This window comes from Euprymna scolopes, chromosome 7 (assembly GCF_053919585.1).
Source record: "Euprymna scolopes isolate OS-2025 chromosome 7, ASM5391958v1, whole genome shotgun sequence".
Lineage (NCBI taxonomy): Eukaryota > Metazoa > Mollusca > Cephalopoda > Sepiida > Sepiolidae > Euprymna > Euprymna scolopes.
Genome location: NC_136488.1, coordinates 42,835,619 through 42,861,473, shown reverse-complemented (window position 1 = coordinate 42,861,473; position 25,855 = coordinate 42,835,619). Strand labels below are relative to the sequence as shown.

General features: G+C 33.7%; 1 protein-coding gene across 4 annotated transcripts in view; it reads right to left on the bottom strand.

Annotated features, from left to right (window-relative positions):
- Positions 1–25,855, bottom strand: part of LOC145279696 (uncharacterized) — a 615,039-nt gene that overhangs the window by 400,078 nt on the left and 189,106 nt on the right. For 3 of the 4 annotated variants that reach the window (XM_080130975.1, XM_080130976.1, XM_080130974.1), the window contains 3 exons: positions 24,663–24,771; positions 20,050–20,147; positions 5,541–5,615 (listed from right to left, as the gene is read on the bottom strand). In XM_080130975.1, the coding sequence (XP_079987101.1) occupies positions 5,541–5,615; positions 20,050–20,147; positions 24,663–24,771 (282 nt within the window). The remainder of the gene's footprint in view (positions 1–5,540; positions 5,616–20,049; positions 20,148–24,662; positions 24,772–25,855) is intronic. The other variant, XM_080130977.1, reaches the window with a different exon arrangement.

Below are 25,855 nucleotides of genomic sequence, written 5' to 3'. Positions count from 1 at the left end.
ATTCTAGGTTTGTTTTATTACATTACGCATTTTTATTATTGGCAATTTAATTTAATGCTTTTGTTTTGGGTTTTTCCGTCACGTCATTCTAATATTAAACGTAATCCGTTGACTTTTATCATGGGAAAATCTGAGGTAACAATTAAAAGGAGTATGTACCTACATAGACAGTAAAAGAATGAATGCTATTTAAGAAATATTCTGTTTGTTTAATTTTCGCTTCACCCATGCGATTATCATATTAGTTAGCTAAAGAGTTCGTACATTTTTTTTGTTTTTTGTTTTTTGTTTTTTTATTAGATTTTCACCCCAAACAAGGCATATTGCCACTTTAGTGTAGGGGGCTACTATCAGGGACATGGGCATCAGGGGTACTGTGTTGGGAGTTGGGCAGAAAGATTTCGGTTCACGTTGCACTTGAACTTCTGCATGGCAGTACAGTCGGGGAAGCAGGGACCCGGCAGGGAATTCCAAAGTCTAGCTGTCCTGGGGAAGAAACTACTGGAGTAGAATACTGTCTTACATCTAGGGATCTCTAAGCTGCTTGTCGGGTTTATCGGAGGTATTTACATCGAGGGGGCACAAGTGCTTGCAGTTCGTCAGAGTATTCACCATTAAAGTACTTGTAGAAAAGGCAGAGGGATGCAACATTTCATGGATGGAACAGAGGCTGAAGTTTAGATGACAGTTCAGAACCTATCAGATTGGCGACTCTCTTTTGAACCTTGTCTAGGGGCGAGAGACTAGTGGTAGATGCACGAGCCCAAATATGACGACAATACTCCATACATGGGCGAATGGTAGCCTTATAGAGGTATAGGATACTTTCGGGCGTTAGTATCTTTCTAGCACGTTAGAGAGAACCAACCTTTTTCGCAGCGGTCCTGTCGATACTCTCGATGTAATTGTTCCAACTCATGTTTCCTGAGAGCGTTACGCCGAGGAGTTTAAAGGGTGCACTTTCAGATAAAGTATCATTGGCAATTGCTATTGGTGGTAGAGAAGGTTTCTTGTAATTATTGAAGGAAACGAGTTTAGTCTTGGCAGCATTAAATGTGACCATCAATTTATGTTCCCATTCCACTACAGATCGGAGGTCATCCTCTAGTGCTTCTGCCATTTCTTTAGATATGTGTTCATTTGTTTTTCTGTCGTGTCTGTTATAGAGTGTGATGTCATCAGCATATATACCCATCTCACAGGCAATTTTGTCAGGGAGGTCATTTATGAATATTAGGAATAACAGAGGTCCCAGGATAGATTCCTGAGGCACTCCCGCGTTTATATCGTATTGTTTAGATGTACGACCGTCGAGGACAACTTGGATTTTTCTCTTACTTAAGAAGGATTTAATTATGTCATGTGTTCTTCCAGTGATACCGTATGATCTGAATTTCCTGAGAAGACCTTCATGCCATACCCTGTCAAACGCCTTAGATATATCTAGAGCTACCGCTCTACCCTCCTCCGCTTTGTCCAGTGAATGGTATATACGTTCAGAGATTACAGTTAGGATGTCTGCTGTTGAACGGGCTTGTCTAAATCCATATTTTTGGTCAGTCAGAAGTTTAGCATCTGTAAGGTGATGGACTAGAGCTTGGTTAATTATTGTCTCAAATATTTTGGCGAAAAGTGGGAGGAGGCTAATGGGGCAATAATTTACTGGGTCAGTTCTTTCACCAGAATTCTTGAAAACTGGTACTATAGAAGCAGTTTTCCAGCAGCCAGGAAAGCAAGATTCATTAAGGCATTTGTTATAAAGTTTGGAGAGAACTGAAGCTACTTCGGTGGAGTACTTTTTTACTAGCACAGCCGGGATGAGATCAGGTCCACATGCTTTTGCAGTGTCAAGATTTCTTATGATAGCATGCATCTGAGAAGGGGTGGTTTTCAGATCGTCTAGTGTGGTGTCTATCCGCAAAGTAAAGTCAGGGAGGGGATGGTTGGTAGGATCCAGTGTGGATTGGAGGCAAACCGACGGGCAAGCATGTTAGCCTTCTCAGTTGCAGAGCAAACAATCTCATGATTGTTGGATAGTGGGGGATTGTTGATTGCCCATTATTTACTACACTGTTGTAGATTTTCCAGAAGTCGCGGGTTCCTAATTTCTGTGCTTCGATGCGTTTTTTGGTGGTTTTATGTCGTTTCCAGTTGTTTTATATTTCTTTTCTTCAAATCTTGTGTCTGGTGTAGCGAGTATGTTGACGTCTGTGTGTGGGCAGAGATATTTGTATTTCAAACCTTGAAATACAAGATGAAACAGAGCACTACCGACATCTGAGGCATTTTCACTATGGAAACAGAAAAAACTACAGAAATCTGCATAAATATATGCCATATGTGTGACGAGAATGATGTTACAGAATGAGTCTACTAGAAACGGTTCGCTTGATTTCAAAAAGGGTTCTTATCAGTGATAGATCTTTATCGCTCTGGTCGGTCAGGGATAATCTATAATGATTAAACGAAAGCCGTAGTTAAACAGGATTGCCATTTGAAAACCAGAAAAATCGCAGATTTTCAAATCGAGCATGAAAAATTAATCAAATAAATATCCACTTAAAAACGGACGATCTTTTTGGCAAAACAATTATATGACTTGTATTTTGTCTTGGTAAATCAGCGCGATCACACAGGCGATAACATTGTTAAATTTCTATGAATATTTATGCTGAAGTATGGAAAGCGATATATGATGCCATCATGTCAAGCCTTTACATTTCACAGTAAGCCACAGAGTATTGTATCTGCTCTATTAATGACATTTTTTTACATAGATATGATTCAAAACGGTACACTCTTACGTCCGAATGCCTTGTTTGAGTTGAAACAAAGTAATATATATATATATATATATATATATATATATATATATATATATATATATATATATATATATATTCGTTTCATCGTAAATTTGATATGTTCTCATGTTGGTCAGCTTTTGAAAATTCGTTTCCAAGTAATCTATCATTAAAAACTTTCTCAACTACCGATTTTCATGACAAATAACAACCTACATGAAAACTCGTTCTTCAAACTTCTCACCTTAACATTTGCAGGCAACATGAATTGAAACAAATACATTGAAGACATTGTCAATGCTGCTGCAAAGAAGGTGGGCTCTCTCTACTGTGCTAGAAAACTATTCATACTGAGCGTATCATATACCTCTATGCAGCCATCATTCGCCAATGCATGGAGTAGTGTTACCATATCTAGACTGATGCACCTATCACTAGTCGCTCCTTCTTATACAAGGTTCGAAAAAGACTCAAATCTAATAGGTATTGGACTATCGGCTCAGCTCTAACGTCTGTTGCAATGTTGCATCCCTGTGCCTGTTTTACAAATACTTCGGGTTTGTATTACTGTACACATAGATTCGAAAAAGTTGTCAAAAAACAAATATATAACAAATAAATGTTATCAAAGGCAAGATAAGTTACTTTTCTGCCAAACTGGATATATTTTTTGTTTTTTTATTCAATGTAACATATTTATTCAGCTCGAAAAACATGCAGTGTTTACCGATGTATTCGAAAATTCAAGATGGCGTCTCACACCCTCTTTAACACCGTAAGTTTGGAAAAAGGTGTTATAAATAAAAAACTATACAAAATACTATTAAAACCCGCCGAATATATGTCAACCTATGTCACGGTAACATATATTGAGCGAGTTTTTAACAGTATTTTATCCGGTTTTTTATTTATAACATCTTTTCCCAAACTTACCGTGTTAAAGAGAGAATCAGGCGCCATCTTGAATGTTCCAATACATCGGTAAACACTGTATGGTTTTCGAGCTGAATAAACATGTTACATTGAATAAAAACACGAAAAATATATCCAGTTGGGTAGAAAAGTAACTTATCTTGCCTTTGATAACATTTATTTGTTATATATTTGTTTTTGTTTTTTTTGACAACTTTTTCGAATCTATGTGTACAGTAATACAAACCCAATACTTCAGTTCATTATGCCCGGATGAACTCATAGCACTTGTATCTTCTCGGTGTACATACTACCGACTAACACAACAAGCAGCAAAATCCCACCCTTTCACTATGTAAGTCTTTATATGCCGGAATGCCTTCTACTCTAATAGTTCCTTCTCTCGCTGCTAGACTGGAATTTCTTTCCTATTTTTATTGCTTCCCTGACTGTAGTGATATGCAGAATTTGAAATGTATGTAAACAAGCATTTCGTTTCTCAATTCCTCATAATCCTTTGTTAAACATGACCCTAAATAGTAGCTCCCTATCATTAAGTGGCAATATGCCTCTTTTGAGGGAGGGGGGGGTGAAAAGTTTTTAAAATCTCTTTTCTTCTCAAATTGACTGTAATTTGTTCCTTTCGTGTTCGATTTGCCAACTAACTTGTTCTACCAACCTAAACATGTGATATATTCATTCTTTCAAATGAACAAACATTAAAATCTGTTCTGTACATATCTTTTGTTTTACACAGAAATCACCACTTACCAAGGCCCGGAGATCACTCGAGGATAAGGGTTAATGGATATACATTAATCAATTAGGGATTATAGCGTAGTAAACATAAGTAGTGGGAATTTTGTAAATATGATTACTTAGAGGGACGGTTCCTCAAGAACTTGTTTACGTTGGACTTGAAGACAAGCTGATTGTAGTCAGCTGGAAAGCAGGCAATCGGAATAGAATTCCACAGGCGTGCAGTTTTAAGAAAGAAGCTTTGTTCATGGAATCTACGTTTAGGTTTAGACACAGCTAAAGAGTGGGGGAAATATCATCAAATTTACGCTTGTTATTAAGACTTACATTGCACATAAATCGTATCATTTTTATATAATTTTTCTCTATGCAACACATATCATCAACCTTTAATGCCTCAGTCTCACTTCTATAGGCGATAATATTGCGCACAAATACCAAATAGATTCTTTTCTAGACCAACGGTGGTAACACTTTGCTGGTTAGTAATAGTAGAAGTTTCGTAAACTTGCTTCATCTATTCCTATTCTTATCATATCAGCATCAGATAATCTCTGTGCTACAATATAATAAGCATGCTAACAAAATTTCTCCACATCTTCATTGTCATGTACACTTCTTGCACACAAACTGGTTTTATTTATTTACTTCGCAATTTCACTGTAACTTCACGATTCTTGTGTGTGCAATGCTTAACACAAAACATCGAGTTGCTTCAAACTCCTTTTCACTAAACTTACGGGGGCACGATCCTTTTTCTGGGAGTTTTTCAAGAGTACAAACATTGATCATCATTTATTCTTGGCAACAATCACTCTCAGATCTTTACTTCTCATAGCTTTTTCAAAATATTTATTTAAAAATTAAACCTTCCATCGTTTCACAAGGAAATGCTAAATCATTATGCAGAAGTATCTCTTTCGGAAAACATATAAATGATATAGATCAAATTTATTCTCTTAAGCAATTTCATAAGTTAATCACATGATGCTGATCTATAAATTAATAATATAGATAGACACACAAATATTTTAGAGTAAAATGGAGAGTAATTGAATTTCTTACTGGATGTTTTCTTCGAAAATTTTCTTGGTTTCTTGTATTTTCCGGTCTAATTTTTTATGCTCAGAATTTTGGAATCTGAAAAGAAACAGGAAATAATATTTCTGTTTATTTTTAATTTTTACACATGTCAGAAAAAAGTTTGTAGGTTAGTTTTTAACGACATCGGTCGTTTAATGCTATGAAAGGTTATTTATCGTAGATTATTATGAGTTGATTATTCGTACTAATATTGGGTTGTATAGTTGGTTGGTTGGTTGGTTGGTTGGTTGTTTTTGTTTTACGGCATATCAACCCTTTTTTTGCTCAGTTGGTCACAGTTAATTTTATAATGATATCATTTTTTGATCTTTCAACATTTTTTTACTTGTGAGTCACCATTTATCAAGGCTCGAAAGCCACTCGAAGATAAGGGTTAATGAATGTAAGGTGATAGTGTAGTAATCGTTAATGGTGTAAATTGGGTAGAATTTTATTATTTATAGGGACGACTAAACAGGAACTTGTTTACTTTAATTTGAAGGCTACTATGTTATATTCAACTGGGAAGCAGGCTAAAGGAACAGTGTTTCACAGGCGGGCAGTTCTAGGAAAGAAGCATTGTTCATGGAATTTTCGTTTAGATTTAAGTTAGTAATATAATTTCTTTTTTATTTAGTGTGTTTGTATTAAGTTTCAATTAAAATTGTGCTCTGTCCTACTTTTTATCGATATGTCTGATTTAAGATTTGAAAATAAAACGTTTTGCCGCTCTTATCTTTTTGCACTACGAAGTGACATAGCCTATTCTCATTAAAAACTGCACTGTCGTCGTCATTGCTGTGTTGTTTGGTAAGCAATTAATGAACCAAACTTTAACAAATAACAAAATAAAAAACGTCCGCCTATTAAAAACCGAATGGGACACAATTTGTTGATTCTCTGCAATCGATCAAGTACCTTGTAGATGCGCCTCTTCTTCAAAACCAAAGCCACTTACAATTTGTCTACTCTTTGCTTTGTTCAACCTCTTCTTCAAAAGGTTTACATAAATTTAAACCTAATGATTGCATAGTTGTCAAGTGAAACATTTTGTCAAAAACCCACCCACTATTACCGATCTCGCGAATGATTGTTGGTATATATATATATATATATATATATATATATATATATATATATATATATATATATATATATATATATATATATATATATATGTACATACATATATATATACAACATATTTATATGCATATATATATATACAACATATATATATACATATATATATACATATATGTATATATGTATATGTATATATATATATATATATATATATATATATATATATATATATATATATATGTGTGTGCATATGTATAATTCAACAATAATCCTAGCATTAGACTGATTTCTCCATGCATTTCAGATTTGGGAAAGATTAGCAAAAAAATACTAGACGAAATCCTACCTAAATTAAAAAAACAAAATTTACCATAACCTGTGGAAATCATCGGAAGAGGTAATTGAATGGTTCGGCACACTACCCCAAGACAAAAATAGAAAATTCCTTATGTTTGATATAGATTCCTATTAACCCTCTATTTCACAAAATCTTTTTGAGGAAGCACTAGAACTAGCTAGAAAACTAACAAAGATAATAAAATTAGGATTAGACATTATAAGATTCGCTAGAAGAACTCTAATTAAATATGATAACAAACTATGGACCAGAAAGAACAGAAACCTCAACTTTAACGTCACAATTGCGTCCCCGGCTAGTGCACAAGTAATCGATCTTGTAGGCCTTTATATACTAAATGAACTATATAAAAAGATTCCAGGACTAAGAGGAGGACTATACCGGGATGATGCATAATTCTACTTGAACTCAACAAATAGGTTATTTGAAAAAAACAAACAAAAAATTAAACAATTCTTCAGTAAACTGAACCTAGATATAACAATAGACCCAACCTATGTGTAAACTTCTTAGACATAACCCTGAATCTAGACAACAACTCCTATGAACCCTACCATAAACCCAACCAAACGCTATTCTACATAAATCACAAGGTCAACAATCCGAGTAGTATGAAAAAAACACTTATACCGAGCATCTCCAAATGAATATCCAAAATATCACAATATGAAGAATTATTCAATAAAAACAAGTAATATTATAACAAAGCCTTCGCTAGATCAAGATATAAAGAACAAATTAAATTTGTTAAGGAAACTCAAAACAATAACATAGGTACAGAAAGAACAATAAACAATGCAAATGTAATATCTTACAACATGTCGATGAGGAAATATAAAAAAGGGAAAAAAGAGCAAAAACAAATGAAAAAATAAAAATACAATAAACACGAAAAAGAAAAATGAAAAGATAGATCATAATAAAACTGAAAGAGAAGTTAAAAAGAAAATAGAAGGAAGAGTCAGACGCAGTTTAATCCACCGTTCAGCCACCACATAAAAAATAACATCCCAAGGGAACTTTAGCAAATTATAGACAAAAATTTCCCGCAAGGTAGTAAACTAAGTAAGATAATTAATAAAAACACTGTTAAACTTTTATTCTCAACGTCTGCTAACTTAACAAATACCATAATTGGCTCAAATAACACAAAATTAAACAAATTTTTGAAACATAGATATAGGACAGAAAATGAATCTAACAACGTAAAAGAATGTAACTGCTGGGAACCTACTGAATGTCCAATGGGGGGACTGTTTAACTTCAAACGTAGTATACAAATGCGAAGTTATAAGAAATAACGAAACTAAAGTATATCTGGGGAGCACCGGAACTTGCTTTAAGGACAGATATCGTAATCACCTAGCATCGTTTAAAAATGAAACTGAGAAAAATAATAACACCACAAATAACGAAAACAACAGCAATGTAGATAAAAATGAAAACAACAATAGAAAGGATCATAACAATAGTGACAATTACAACAACTATAACGGAAATAGAAACAGAACCAATAGTAATAACAAAAACAACCGGAAAAACAAAGAAAATCTTAACCGCTTTAGCAGTATGGATTAAGGAATTAAAGAAAAATAAAACTGAATATAAATTAAGATGGTCAATAATTGATAAGGGGAAAAATATAAACCTAGCAAATCGAAAAGATGCAACCTATGTATATTAGAATTTTACCATATATTAATAGCAAAAGAAAAATTATTTGTTTGCACAGAAACAGATATTTTATTTCACGCACTAGAGCAGATTAGGAAAAAAATAAACGAAACGTATAATATAAGGAAAAATAAAATATGCAAGGGAGGTAATCCTAGATATATAAAATGATTCCAAGAGAATGAACCCCCCTTTACACAGAAGGATCGAGAAATAATACGAATTCAAACACCAAGCAAAACAGGAATATTAAAATAAACACGCATAAATGTAGAAATAAAATTATATAAAATTATATGATAATTGGAAAAAACAAATGGGGAAAAGGGGGAAATTTAAAAAAAATGATAATTACTAAATAAAAAAAATAAAAATACGAAACTACGGGTTAAAACGGAAAACTATCTTCATATAACATCAAAGGATGGAGGAAGTGAGGAGGCATGGCTTTGGAAATCTTTTTACCCGAATACGATGTCCAGCATGTTAAAAATATACCTTTGTTGTAAAAATCTAATGGATAAACATCTGAAAGAAGTTGGTGGGGACAGGATATTTTTATGCACACATAAATCGTAAAATTGCCTACCCATTAAAGAAACAGCTGTAATGGAAAAAAAATCCAGGAAATAAACGAAGGTTATAAAAAAGAAGACGTGAGTCTTTGAATTTTCAAAATTTACACTCTATATATGCATATATGTATATATATGTACATATATATATATACATATATATACATATATATATATATATACATATATATATATACATATATATACATATACATATTGTACACTGTGCGTAGGGTTGTGATTTGCCTAATGGATACAGTTTCAGTATATGGAACAAACTTTCCTCAGTTCGAAAAATATGTTGTTTACTTACGGGAAGGACTACGTGAAGGTTGCCAGCATCCTAAGTGGTATTGTGGAAGAAATTAAATTCGAACTTCGAACACGCAGATCGTCAGGTCATATCATTAACAATTTGACCAGCTTCACCTCATTGAAAGGTCAATGAAAATGCTATTTTAAACTTTAGCATGATACACTAACGAAAATAATATTTCAAACTTAAGCATGAATAAATCAACGATGATCTATCAATTTTTGAGCATGGTACACTTACAAATGAGCTGTTTAAAATTTAACTATGACAGACCAACGCTAATTCTATTTCAAACTTCAACGTGACAGACCAATGCATATGCTATTTAAGCATTAAACATGGTACATCCTACGATTATCTATTTTAAGCATACGTATGACAGACCAACGAAAATGCTGTTGCAAACTCAAGCCTGGCAGATCAACAAATATGCTATTTCATACTTGAACGCGGTACACTAAAGAAACGGGTTATTTTAAACATGTATGACAGACCAACAAAATGATATTTTAAAATTAAACGTTGAAGACCAATGCTGCCTCAAAATTGAGCATGAAACATCAAGAAAGAAGCTATTTGAAACTTATGTCTGACAGGCATAACGAAAATTATATTTCAAACTTGAGCATGACAGACTTACGAAAAATGCTATTTCAAATGATTCAATGAATATGTTATTTCAAATTTAGTATGATACACTAATGAATAGGTTATTTTAAACTTGGGTTAAACAGAAAAATTAAAATATTTGAAACTTAAGCGTAACAGACTAACGAATATGCCATTTCAAACTTGATGATTATGCTTCACAAATAAAAATGCTATTTAATAATGGAGCGTAAACAACATGCCAATTCATCTACATGTCGACAGAAAAGACCTATCATAGAAGCATCAGAACTTGGGATTTTCACGGTTTTTCAATGTGATCCATCGTTTTTTTTTGGGGGGGGGTCAGTTTTGGAGCTGTTATCAAAGTTCAGTATCTGTTCTTTTCTCAATATGAGGATAAGAAACAATATTCGGCTGGGGTAATTTGTTGAATGTGCACCACAAAAGAAACGTCCTTGTGTCTAACGTTGGTGAGTCAAGAAAATAAAGGGGAATCGTTAAGCGATGACGTCCATTTTGCCTTTTATACAATCGAGCCCTTCAAAATGTCATCCCCGACTCGACCTGTACGCCTTCCCCACCAGAATATGTAATGGGACAGGTAATGCATTTGTTTTTTGTTTGTTTTAGAGAAAATTGATTCTTGCCAATATGGTTTCTATTTCGTAATGTTTGCTCATGAGGATGACGACAAGGACGACACGAGTTCACCGTTCGGGAAATGAAACACGAAGAAAGCAACAAACCGAATAAAAAATTACGTTAGTAACGATCCTGGCCGATGTTAGCGATATGGGACAATATTCGTGGTAGGCTCTATTATTTTGTTTGTATGTTTATTTGTTTTTGTTCGAAGTAGGGAAGTAGGAGGATGCGAAGTGAAATTGGTAAAAGAACAAAGGAAATCGTGAAAAGAAAACTAGAAAGTTTATAACAGAAAGACAACAGAAACATATATATTTTTCTGTTCTATATATATATACATGCATATATATATATATATATATATATACATGCATATATATGTATGTGTGTGGGGGGGGGGGGCGTGCGTGTGCATTTTGGAGATATATATGGCAAGTAAGTAACGCCAGATTTTCCGCATTTTATCCACATGAGGATTCGTCGGGTTATTAGAAGGAATTGATGTCGCTACATATTTTTATTTACTTATGTAGTTCTGAGTTTGCTAGTTTGTCAATAAGATTCTTTGTTATTCACACTCCCCTTTATATAAGCCAATGGTTGAGCGTTTTTCGGGAAGAGGTTCATCTGACTTGTAATTTACCTCTTTCGTTTTCGTTTATAAAAAGAATAACGACAGCTTTGTGTTAGAAGGTGACTTAACTTTAATCTGAATGTGTCTAGAGATATTCGCGTATATTTTTGTTTATACTATTTATTTATAAATATTTTTTTAAAAACTAATATATTTAACTGCAGAATTGAAAGCGAAAACATATGCATACACTACATGATATTTACCTTAGAATAACAATCTGGTCGTCCTAGAGTTATTTCTTACAAGGAAGACAAAGCTATCGAAATCCGCAGATTTGAAACGGCTCCTCCAAATCTAGCAACATTTTAATCTCGTTAAAAAGTGTTCTCTTTCTACAGTTAAGAACGGATTAAAGGAATTTAATGTGTGAGGCTGTGTTAGCCAATGATTTCTGTAACAGAAAGCGCCGTCTAAATTTCGTCAGATGCAATGAGGATCATATCACTTTCATACTCGTCGAAAGTGATTTTTAGCGACGAAAGCAAGTTCAATAGGCTATGCAGTAATAGTAGGCAGTAGGTCCGTCGAAGGAAGAACGAAGAATCTAATCCTAGGTGCACAGTTTCAACTGCAAGGAGGTGGATGTTTAGTTTTGGTGTAGGGCTTTATTAGTGCCAATGGTCTAGAGCCTATAGTTCGCTTGCAAGGTCGGATTAAATTGATCAAGTACATTAATATGTTGACTGAGCATTTTGTACCATACGTTGGCCGGAATTTGGATGATAATCTCATCTTCATACAGGATAATGTTCCTAATTAACACAGCTGGCTACGTCAAGAGGTTTCTTGACGAGTATGATATTCCGTATTTGGATTGGCCTGCACAATCTCCAAACCTCAATCCTATCGATAAACGTATGACATTACATCAAGTAACAGTTACGCAATAATAATATTTCAAATCTGGAAGAACTTTGGACAAAATTTATAGAGAAGTGAGATGCCCTTTCACCGGAGTATTGCCGCAGTTTAATGCAAGGAATGCAAAAAGGATTGCAAGCTGTCAAATTGCAGAAGGGCTATGCTACTAAATATTAACTAGTTCATTGTGTTCCTGTTGTATTTGTTTTGCATTAATGTTCTAAAAATATATTTAAATAATAATTTTCCATTGTGCGGAATTGATTTTTTTAAACTGACATGAACACTAAGATACTTCAATTTAAAGACGAATATGAACAAATAAAATTATCGATGAATAAAAGGCGAATGAAATGAGGTATAGATTGTTTAAACGGTTGTATTAAATTTAGCTTAAATTTGCGGTTTTGAAAAAATGAAAAGTGCGGACTTTATTTTTGACGCCACTGTGTACATATATATATATATATATATATATATATATATATGTCTGTGTACATACATATATACGCACACATATATGTATGGAGTTATTTATATATATATATATATATATATATATATATTTATATATTCGTATCCCTGTTTGTTTGTTCACAATTTGATTTATATATGCAAAAGATCCATTATTTATTATTTCATTTATTTTTATATATAGTATGATTCTTGCAAAATATACGATAAAAGGTAACCTCATTTGCATATAACAGTACGGAAAATCGCTTTTTACTAAATAGCTGTATGTTAGTTAATATTTCTAGCGAGAGGATTCTTTTAAGTGTTTTATTAAAGATTGTTATGCAATCAACTTTAAATAACAATTATATTTATAATATATTTAATTTATTTAATTTACTCGGAATTATAATTTCTGATATCGTTTTTTTAGAAACAGAGTTATTTCCCCTGTAAGCTTCTAAACATAAAAACAATAACTTTTCACCAAATAATTTACTAAGTTTCTAACGTGAAAAATCAATTCCGTGTAGATAGAAAAATGTTTTCCTATTTTTTTTTAATTACTCAAAAAAATATAAAAGAAAAAAAAACACTTACAAATAAACATGAAAGGATTTAATTTGTGTGTTTTTAGCCAGTGAAAGGAATTCCCTTTTTTTTTCTCTCTTAAACTTCACTTAAATGTCGCGTAGGCGTTATTGCTTATAAATATATTTTTTCCGCCTGTGCGGTGATCAGTCGTCGTGGTACAGCGGATAAAACTTTTTGCAAATTACCTTTTCCTTTCTTTTGCATTTCAGTTTCGATCCTACCTACGCAGCTATTTTTTTTTTTAGGTCTTTCGGATACTCGCTGCTATTTTTATTGAAACAAAAGTTGTTTTGATTCATTTATTTTTATTATGGGGGTGATCCAACACATGGGCACAAAAAAGTGCTCAATATCTGGAAAATAGCTTTTCCTCTTTGTAGCCGAAATATCTGGTGGAGAGAGTATCACGTACTTTTTTTTTTTTTTTTTGGAGCGATTACATTTACATGTTTTTATCCGTTCTTTTATTTTTGAAACTGTCGTAGGGGTGTCGACGTTGCCCACGATGAAAATGATTAATATCCTTAGTATACCAGGTGTGTTCCAAATGGAATTTCATGTCGACCCGGGCAACGCTGGATACTCATGCTTATATATATATATATATATATATATATATATATATATATATATATATATATGGTAAAAATGGTAATTAGTAAAACCTGAAGAGAGTGCTTAATACTATTGCAGAGCAAATATGCGTTTTATTTTTTATTACCGTTTTATCTGTTCAGTTGCTGGACCATATTTGCGATCCAGCAATCTCGTCAGACCTTACAGAAACAGTAACGTCTGACGAGGCTGCTGGATCGTAAATATGGTCCGGCAACCGAAACATATGTAACTGAACAGATAAAACGGTAATAAAAAATAAAACGTATATATATATATATATATATATATATATATATATATATATATATATATATATATATATATATATATAGCTTATATGTAAGTTGACTACTTTGAAAAGATGATAAGTGCGAACTTTCTTTTTGGCAGCACTGTATATATAATTTGGAAATCGAATGTGCCTTCTGGAAAGTGTAGACCAAATAAAAGCTAAAAAGCAACATCATAAGTGGAAACATGCCTATCACTGACGAATGTGGACTGTGTTATTCGGTGGTGTCAACTTTGTCCAACCCCTGCTGATACAAAGGTATACATTAATGTTGTTGTGTGAAAAGTAGGTAAGAATTAAGGCTAAGAAGAAACCCCGTCTGGTTTACTGTTGCGATTACATGTTTTTTTTTTGTTGTTGTTTTTTGGGGGGAGGGGGGTTAGAAGCGTTCTCGAACTACTTATCTTAGGCTTTGTCCGTCGACCGGTGGTCTGTCACGCCTTAATTCGAAATAGCTTTTATATTGTTTAGCACGAAAATTGAATGAACACATATTATATTGGATGAGTCCACGCATATGCTTCAGACTATAGAGATATTTTCATCAGTCTGTTGTACTTGAGATTGAAATAGAATTTAAGATACGGCTATAGAGTTCAATGCAAAGCGCTGTCTGTCTGTCTATCATCTGTAACTTTTTATTCCGAAATAGCATTTTTATCACTAAATTGAATGGAATTATTTTAAGAATATAGGTTCTTCTACGTAAGTGCGTGTCACGGCCTTTGTGTTCAAGCAAAGAATAAATAAAATAGAGTGCGATACACCCCTCCAATCTCTCACTCTCATCCCGCTCTCTCTCTCTCTCTCTCTCTCTCTCTCTCTCTCTCTCTCTCTCTCTCTCTCTCTCTCTCACTCTTCCTATTCTTCTTTTTTTCTTCTCTCTTTCTTTGATTTAGTCTTTTCCAGTGTAAACAGTGTTGGTTTCATTTGCAGACGACGAATCCACTTTCGGCGGCGTCGATTTCCTTTTAAGCGGCGAGTCACACCCACTGCTTATTGTGATTGCAATCCGAGGAACTGGAGCTCCAAGAGTTGAAACGTGATTTTTTACGGGTTAGATCTGTTTGGTCTGTTTCCGAAATGAAGAAGTAGAAGAAGAAAAAGAAGAGGAACAAAAGAAAAAAGGAGAAATTGTTGATATACAAGAAGAAAGGTTTTAGAAGATGAATACGACAAAGATGACGAAGAAGAACAAAGAGATAAGGAATCGTAGAATATGTAAAAGAATAAGGAAATAGATTTTAGAAGCGATAGAAATTGTTGATGTGAATGAAGAAAAGTTTTAGAAGATGAAGACGAAGGCTTTTTTTTGTTTTTACTTCAAAATCACAAAATATCAAGGCCAAGAGGCCACTCAAGGATAATGGTCAATAAGTGTTAAGTAGTTGATAAGACAACTGAATTGATGATCAGTGATGATAAAACTTGAGTAGGACTTAGTTATTTGAGATATCTGCTCAATAACAATTTATTTACATTTGACTTGACCAAGTTATAGACAACAGGAAAGCACCCCCACGATATTTTGTTCCATGGACGAACATTTCTAGAAGAGAAACACTACTTGTGGAATTTACGTTTGGTTTTAGGAACAGATAGAGAGTAAGGGAAATTATTGACGATTGTTGAATCTAAACAAGTATTTGTAACAAACTTTTCACATGGGGGACCATGGATTGGAGCTCAGTCGAGCACCTGTCATGAAAGTAACGATAGAGCAGAGACTGGCTGTAAGAAAGAAGCAGTGGGAGGAGGTCCTCGCCTACTAAATTTCGAAAACTCTTAGGTAAAGATACAGAAAAAGTTGTAAAAGAATAAGAAATTAAATATTAGAAGAAAAGAAGGAATTGTAGACGTATAAAAGAAGAAATATTTTCGAGGATAAGGACAGAGAAGAAGAAGAAGAAGAAGAAGAAGAAGAAGAAGAAGAAGACCAAACTGCATTAACCAGTTCTAACTGGTATTAAATGCCCTTTTACAAGAGCAAGATTAAAGCGAAGTAAGATTTCCCATTAAAAAAAGACGGGAACTTTTCATGTCTTCAATCTGGAAAGAAAAATACAGTAAAGGGCGTGTGACGGGAGGAGGGGGTGCGATCAAAAACAGAATGGCCTACTCTTATCTAAACCAGAGAACATTGCAATGTCAAAGGGGAAAAGAAAAACATGTTAAATAAAGATAAAGCATGCGTTTTTGTGTTGTTTTGTTTGTCTGTAGCTTGGAATGCGACCTCACATCAGTATGAAAGGTTCTGTCCGTCGGGCGTTTCAGTTTCAATTAGCATTTTCATCACTAAATGTGCAGATTGAGTGGATGCATAAAAGAATATCAGACTTTTTATGTATTCTAATTTTAATTGTATGCTCCGCCCTCGTTGTTCACGCTATTCCAATCTACAAAATGAGCCGATCGAATAGCTTTCTTATCTAGACTTTATACAAATAATCAGTCCGTGACTAAAGCATCATTCCTTGCCTTAGGGCTAAGATAAAAGTGTAATATCGGTTTTATCCTAACTTAAAGGAAAAGATATCCATCTTGACAGATCAATTACTTTCCCTTATAAAACCGATTTCGAAATCTTTTTCTCTTTCCTAATAGCTTTTTCTCACAAAAGAGACGCTGCTTGTCTTTCTTTGCTTCATAGTAATTTTCAGGTCAGGTACTCGACTGAGCTTCAATCTATTGTCCTTTCCCCTGTAACACATTCATAATAAAACTCAATCGCATCCTGTTAATATTTCTCTCTCTCTCTCTCTCTCTCTCTCTCTCTCTCTCTCTCTCTCTCTCTCTCTCTCTCTCTCTCTCTCTACCAAAAACGAAACTTTCATATGCAAAGTTTTTTTTCTAGAAATACCCGTCTGTGGAACACAATACTGCCGGACTGCTTTCTGCCTGACTACAACATTATCTTTTTCAAGTCCAATGTAAACAAATTCTTGTTGAGTCGTTTTCTTAAATAATCAAATTCTACCCAATCACCACCATCTTTACCAATAATCACGGCGCTCTTTCACTGTCCACCTGACACGCATTTAACCTTTATCTTTTTTCATAAATAGTGACACCTGAGTAAAAAAAAAAAAAAGAAATGTACCTTTTATGAAGAGCTGGATTAATTTTATATGATAAAACGACCTTATTTCTTATTTTTTACGGAGAGGCAAATAAATAGGAACTTTCTACATATCATCAGCCGTTGACGAAATCATCATTCCTGATTTCAGCCTTGAATCAAAGTGTAGTATCTATTCTGCTCTAAATCATAGAAGGAGAAATATTTCTTGACTGGGGTAGTACATATTTTTCAGAACTAGATATCCATACATAAAAACTCAACCTTTTGTCAAAGTTTATATTCGTAAATAACCAACTAAGACATCATTTACAATCTGACTGATGACTCATCTTGGCTGTTAGTGACATAGCGTTTCGATGGCGCTACATGTTCGTCCTTCTTCAAATGTGTGATGAATCCGGATAGCCGAAAAATAAAATCAGAACAATAACTGAAACAGAGATAAGTAATCAAAATAGTGCGAAGAATACCGAAGAAGATGACGACTGGAATGTTGCCATTATCAATCTTAAGATAGTTGCTCTAGAATAAGTTAAGATATAAGTGTTGCTGACGTAGACAATATGGAGGATAACTTGCGTTCAAATACAGACACGGGTGTTGTCTTTTTTATGGAAATCGCTCCAGACCAGGCATGGGGCTACTTGATGTAAAGAGGTAAAAAAAAATCCAAATGCTAGTCCAAAATCAAAATCTAATGTCTTCAAGTCCAAAATAAACAAATTCCTGATGAACCGCCCTCTTAAGAAAGACACTTTATCAAATCTCCAATACTAAAGATTATAAACGATACTATCCCATTGATTACTGTACACGCAATAACCCTTATCCCCGAGTGGCTTCCGGGCCTTGATAAGTGGTGACATGTAAAAAAAAATCTACTCACGGACAAGTTTAAGATGGATAGATTCCGATCCAGAAAACAGCAATACTTCCCCCTTTGACATAAACATCGCTCATGGAATATGAGGGTTAAAGAACAAACTAAGGAAGCGGGAGTTACGAAGTTACCAAAAATAAACTTAGGGTCCACTTCTGCTCTCCAAAAATGCATAATGCAACATACGTGTTGTGTGTCCTTTAAAACGTAGTTTGGCATATACACGCAGTACGAAGTTGGTTTGATAAGTAACGGGACTAGGTGGTGAGCTATGGGTTGAAGGTGGATAAACGGATTGCATTATCATCTAACATTAAACAGTGGGAATCTTTAAGAACCGTTACACTTGATGCTTTCCTCTTTGTAAAGTCGTTAAGCTGCTAGCATTCGGAAAAGGAAAATGAGTACTAAGATATTAATTAAAAAACATTTCTGTATTGAAAAAACCTCCATATTCACCTGATTATGCACCGTGTGATTTTCGTACGCTAAAGCTCAATGGGTTCAGTTTTAAATAGTGTAATGACGTGGCATCCAATGAGACTCTTTCTAGTCGTGAATAGAAACGTAATAGAGAACAATGGTTTAGGGAATTAGTTTCTATGTAGACTATTTTGAAATAGTAAACCATGTGGTTTATTAACTAGAATTAAAGTACATTGTTTGCCACTCTAGTACTATTACTTTTAAAACTATCTAATATATAAACAATTCATGATTTATATTTCTTATGGTATGGAGAAATAATAGAAAGATAGTATTTTGTACAAGTATATCCGGTAATGTTTGTTCGTCTGAAACGAGATACATTCAAATCAGGTGCCACCCAGATTATTCTTTCTTGGCTAGACAAAGTAAAAAATCGACTTCGCAATCAAGTGGGTGAAGATTTCTTCTCTTCTCTACGGTCCCTTTGCTAGTCTCTTTATATTCTGTCGTTATTTTGATAGAAGGTGCTTGGCCGAACTCCCATCTATGTTTTCTTCGTATAAACCATTCACAACGGACCTGCTTTCGATTTGATATTATGTATTAGATTAAGGGTTGATAGTTTGTATTATTTGGATTGTTCGGATTACTGGTTTTATATTGAGTGTTATTCTCACAGCTTTTCGTCATATGTAACCTCCGACCTTTTTCATGTGTCTCTTGTCGAACTCTGGAATCTTTCTTTAAAACTCTAGAATCTACACAGAATTTCGAACGGACGAACGGAACCCTTTATTTAATCCATGTAAGTAGTATGCTTTCGTTCCGTCAGCCATGACCGTGTAGAAGTTTTAAGTAATGCGCAATTGTATTCTTAGTATCGCCCGCACTGATGATCAAACCTTCAACCTCCAGAAGCATGTGACTTAGAACTTGGGAGGTTATACGTTACGATACGGCAACAAGGTACATCTGAAGGAGGTTGGAGATTACGAAATATAAGGACAATAGTTCGAATAATTCACATAATCCGAACACCAGAACTAAAAAGAACGGTATATCCTTTCTCTGTGTATATAGCGCAATACGGAATTTCCATGAACAGGGTTGATTTCTAAGAACATCCCGTCTGAGAAACACATTATCATGAGATTGATTCTCTGCAGATTACAACATACTCATCATGAAATTCGATGTGAACAAATATTTGCCATAAACACTTCCGATACGTAATCGAACTTTGTTCATTCGATTCATAGTTTTCAATCCTCTCAAAATATTCTACATCATTCAACTAACAATCTATCTCGTTAACTATTTTTCTTGATTGGATTTTGTTTTTGATGTCTAATTAATAAAAAGCAAAAGGTTCCGACCTTTTCGTTTGATCTGTAAACTTTTCGGCCTTTGTCTTTCCATTGCCAATTGATGTCCTTAAATCATGTAATTCTTTCTCAATATTCTGCTTTTCACTCTAAAAATGAAAAAAAAAAGTTCAAATTATTCCAGTAATATGAATGACTAAAGTGTCCAATAATAAAACGAATAAACCAAACGAGAGACACGAACTTGTCTATTTTATTGATTTATCTTTGCTTTATCCATTGTTTAGACGAACGTGCATATTAACTTATCCGAGCCATTTCCTGTTTGGAACGTCATTAGGCGCCATGAGAAGTTGACGGTATTAGTTAATTTGGTAACACCGCCCAATTATGTTCCACACCTTGTTTGTTTCATTTTATTTTCGCACATTTTTTGATAAAAATATTGTTTTTAAATGTAATAAAAAGAATATTCGTAAACTGATTTGTTTAATAATATTCATTATTTTTGTCTGTAGAAAACGTGTCTATAATTAAACATTATATATATGTTTATTTGCATATATATATATATATATATATGTATATATATATATATATATATATATATATATATATATATATATATATATATATATATATATATTCAAAAAACAATATTATATATGAAAAAATCATGTTTTTGGAATTAAGTAAACATTCAATCATTTTCTTTTCCATATTTTATTTAAATTATTGCATGTGAAAACTTCATGGTGTGTGTTACACTTAATATGCATTAGTTTTGTGAAAAAGTGTCTCCGCAAGACAACACTCCTGTCCACAACGTACATGCTGCCAGATCAGAAGCACGAACTTGTGTCTATGAAATCCCCCCTATCTATTTCTTATCTTACCGTTTCTGACTGCCACCTCTTCCCAGTCATGAAGTTTTTGATATGAAATTGTTTTCCAGATTTTGCAGCTTTAAATTCCAGAGTCAGGCTATAGTTGGAAGACCACTTTGTGGCGTTCTATAAAATCAGTATCCAAAGCTGCATTAAACGACGGAAGATGTTATGTGTTGAGACATTATGTTGAACAAAGATGGCGGCAATAAATTAAATCGGCGAAAAATCAATGCAGTTACGATTTTGAGTGTTCTTAGTAACAAAGATGGCGACGAAGAATCAATGTAGTCACGATTCAGTCGTTTCGAGACAGAGGTTGGCAACGAACTGAATTGAATCCAAAATTCGATATCTTTTATAAAAACTTTTGAAGCTTCTGATTAGTTGATTATCATAAGTTGTGGTTATAAAAACGATCGTCGAAATCATTGGAGTCATACCCTCATAAGTAATCAAAAAAAATTTAACGGAAAAAGTACGTGACCCTGGGTGGTTCCTATGTAGAAGAAAGAATAATAACTGCGCCAAGTTTCAATGTTCTACGGATATGAATATTGGTTCATGGGGAATTACTTATTGAATGCCTTTCGTGTGTTTTATCGCATGTTCTCTTGAATGTTTTCTTGTATTCTGTAGTGAAATGAATGGAAAGCGCAATCAAACAATGAACTCTCTAGTTATATCCGTTATGCTCATTTCTGATATATTTTATCAGTTACAGCTCTCAACTTTTGGGGTTGAATCCTTTGCGAGAAATGGGAGTGGATGTCAACCCAGGCAAATACAACAGCTTTCTACTTCTCTTATTTTCTTCGGTTTATCAATTATATGTAAATTGGATTAGTTAAGGGAATGGTTGTTCAAGAACTTGTTTACGTTGGACTTAAAGACAATCAGATTTTAGTCAGCTGCAAAGCAGGCAATTGGAAAAGAGATCTACAGGCATGCAGTTCTAAGAAAGAAGTTTTGTTCATCGAATCTACATTTAGGTTTAGGCACAGATAAAGAGTGGGGGAAATTGTTGATAGTGGTTCTAGAAAGACGAGTGTTTTTCGTGAAAGTCTGGCGAGGGAGGATCATAGATTGCAGCTCAGATGAGTACTTGCCATGAAAATAACGATAAAGCAGACAGACTCACAACATCTCTTCTGTGGGAAAAAGGTTGCAGGGAAGAGAAAAGGACACCCCCCACTAAACTACAAAGTCTATTTTCAACTCTGCCAAGGCAGGATAAACTGCTTCTAGCAGCTTCTGTCCAGATGTGGCAACAGTACTCAATTCTTGGCCGTATCTGGCTTTTATATAGATAGAGAATTGCATCAGAAATAAGATATCTACTGGAGTGGTAAAAAGATCCCACCATTTTTCCAGCGACCTTGGCAATGGATTTGATATACGTGTTCCATTTCAGGTCAGTAGCTTCAGAAGCTTGTCAAAACATGAGGCCTCCACAAGACGAGAGCCATCTATTTCAACGTAGGTGGTGTAGAGATAGAAGCTTGATTTTAGATGCATTAAAAATAACCAGCCACCTCTTTCCTCATTGTACCACATGCTCAAGATCAGAAGAGAGATAATCGGAGATAACTTGGTCGTTTATAGTCTTTGATGTGCTACCATAGATTGTTGTGTCATCAGCATAAATGTCAAGGAATGATCTTAGGATGTGATTTGGAAGATCATTAATGTAGATCCGGAAGAGAGTTGGGCCCAGGATGGACCCCTGAGGGACTCCAGCATTAATACTAAGAGCTTTTGATTTTTGCCCATCAACCACTACTCTTATGGACTTATCAGAGAGAAATGATTTAATAATTTAGAAGACGTTTCCAGCTAGACCATAGCTGGAGATCTTGCGAAGTAGACCTTTATGCCATATCTTATCGAAGACCTTTGATATGTCAAGAGCAATTGCCCTAGAGATGAAGCCTCTGTCGAGAGTTGACTTTAGTAGAATCGTTCTTACCACTGTTGGACAATTCTAGGAATCAATGGAAACAAGATTTTTATCCTATTTAAATGATAAAAAACTTTCCTAGATCTAAGATTCAAATTTACATTTCCAAAAAATGACATAAAAAACACCATTAAGCCATTAAGAATTGGATTCTACATTTATTTTCTACTGATGAAAATAAAGCAGAATCCGGATATACTTCTTCACGATCTGCTGTGTATCAAGAAGATCAAAACGGAAATAAAACTATATGTCTTCCCAGCTTGTTTGATGAATTTACTTTAAATAAGCCTACAGTAACAAATACAAACAGCGCAGCAGAGGCTAAGATAAATCTGGAGTCTTCAACTACAACAGAAATACAAGAAGCACAATCTAAACTCAAAAGTCCTTTATTCAAAAGTACACAAAAGAATTTGATCATTATGTAGCTTTACCACAACTCACAAGAGATGATGAACCATTTCAGTGGTGGAGAAAGACACGGGAGAACTCACCACTGCTGAATAAACTGACTTCAAAATATTTAAGCACATTAACTTCATCTGTAAAGATTCAGAGGTTCTTTAGTACAGATGGTAATGTGTATGAACCTATGAGAAGCAGGCTGTATTCTGAAAATGGAGAAACTCTAATGTTTCTACATTACAACTTAAGAGTAGTAATACTTATGAGACTATGAGCTCAGAGGAGATAGGCAGCAAAAATAGAAAGGAAAGTAGAGCAGCAGCAGGTGCAGAGCAGAGGTAACCACTGCAGCATGCATCAGCGGAAGTAAAACTTCTGTTTATAGTTATTCACTTAAGAATTGGAGTTGTACTTTTTAATTTATTTTTAATTTATTTTTTCGTCCAGTTGTTTTATTGTATTCATTTAAGAATTAGAAATAGTTCTTTGCATTTTCATTTAATAAAGGAAAAAAGGTAAAAAGCCATAATATGAGATAGACAACAAATGTCAATTAAATTGGCAGTTCCTGTGTTAATGTGTCAAAGCTATCTGATGAGTCCTTTGGCATTGATGAACTGCTTTAAATTTAATAGGAGGGAGAAGAGTAATCAATCAGCGGAGTACCGATTTATCGACCCCTGACTAATCAATAAAATGGACGATAAGGCTGATTATCAATTACCTGTCGATTAATCGATGAACTCTAAGACATAAAAATATTATTCCTTCTGATTAGTAAACACCTATGGGATAAACATTTCAAGTTATAACATTATTATTTATTTAGCACCCTTAATTTTAAGTTATCTTTTTCTTGGTTTTAAGATTTTAAGTAATATTACGCTTAACTTAAACGAAAATCCAGCAAAATTTGTGCAATTATACGTTTAACTATTTTCATATTATATGACCGTTTTGATTTAAATAGGATAGGACATCCTATCGGATGCCAAGCGTTCACACGTTATCTCATAAATTGCAACCTTTTATAGATTCTAACTGTCCTTTATTATCTATTGGTTGTATCTCCTTTGCACCTGGTTTGATTTGGAACCTTTTTCATGATTTTGATTGCTCCTATAATTACTGGAATGGTGGGGACCTTTCTACAAACTCATTTTCTTTCCTGTCGTACATTACACCTAAGTATTTTATTATATTTTTCCTCTTAGTTTATTTGAACCCAGCATCATTTCGGACACTAACTTCCACTAATATTGCATTTCTCTCATTTTTGTCTTATATCATTATGTTAAGTTTAATAGCTCCGTTTCCTTAGGTCCTTCATTTGTAAATGAAAGTTACCCATTAAGCCCACTTTCCGAGATGTATGATGGACGCCGACCTATAACAGCTCTACGACTTACTTCATTTTTCGCCATATTTTGTTCATACCGGTTCATCAATTGGTTGATTTGCATTTTCTTTCTTTCCAGTTCTTGCAATTTTCTATTGTATTTTCCAGTCATTTCAAGCCTTAAAGAAAAAAAGAACTTTTAAATCAGCATAAAACAGAAAAATTTGACAAGTCGTGTGAATTATCATTTTATACAGTTTCAAACCATGTAATTAGTTATACGGGGTTCGAATCCGATCACATACACCATGATTATTTGCATACCAATGTTCCTATTTACAATGCCTCCCCACGGGACAGAGTTAGACACCAGGGTCGTTTTTTAACGTTGAGAAAAAGGATATGTTGTTGAGAAAGCTATAAAAGTTAATCTCTTTATCATCTGTAAGTAAAACAGCAACTTGAGTATTTTTTATTAGTTTTTTTTTTTGCATAGGCATCTCCACATTATCAAGGCCCAGAGGCCACTAAAGGATAAGGGTTACAGAGTGTACAGTAGAAATTGGACAATATAGTAATCATTAGTAATGAAAATTTGGTAAATTTGATAACTTATATGGAACGGCTCATCAAGAACTTATTTACTTTAGACTTGAACACAAACATATTGTAGTCAGCCGGAAAGCAGGAAATTCCACAGGCGTGCAGTTCTAAGAAAGAAGCTTATTTAACTATATACTATATATGGTTTATTTAACTATATACTATATATGGCTTATTTAACTATCTACTATATATGGTTTATTTAACTATATACTATATATGGTTTATTTAACTATATACAATATATGGCTTATTTAACTATATACAATATATGGTTTATTTAATTATATACTATATATGGTTTATTTAACTATATACAATATATGGTTTATTTAACTATATGCTATATATGGTTTATTTAACTATATGCGATATATGGTTTATTTTACTATATACAATATATGGCTTATTTAACTATATACTATGTATGGTTTATTTAACTATATACTATATATGGTTTATTTAACTATATACTATATATGGTTTATTTAACTATATATAATGTATGGCTTATTTAACTATATACTATATATGGTTTATTTGACTATATACTATATATGGTTTATTTAACTATATACTATATATGGTTTATTTTACTATATACAATATATGGTTTATTTAACTATATACTATATATGGTTTATTTAACTATATACTATA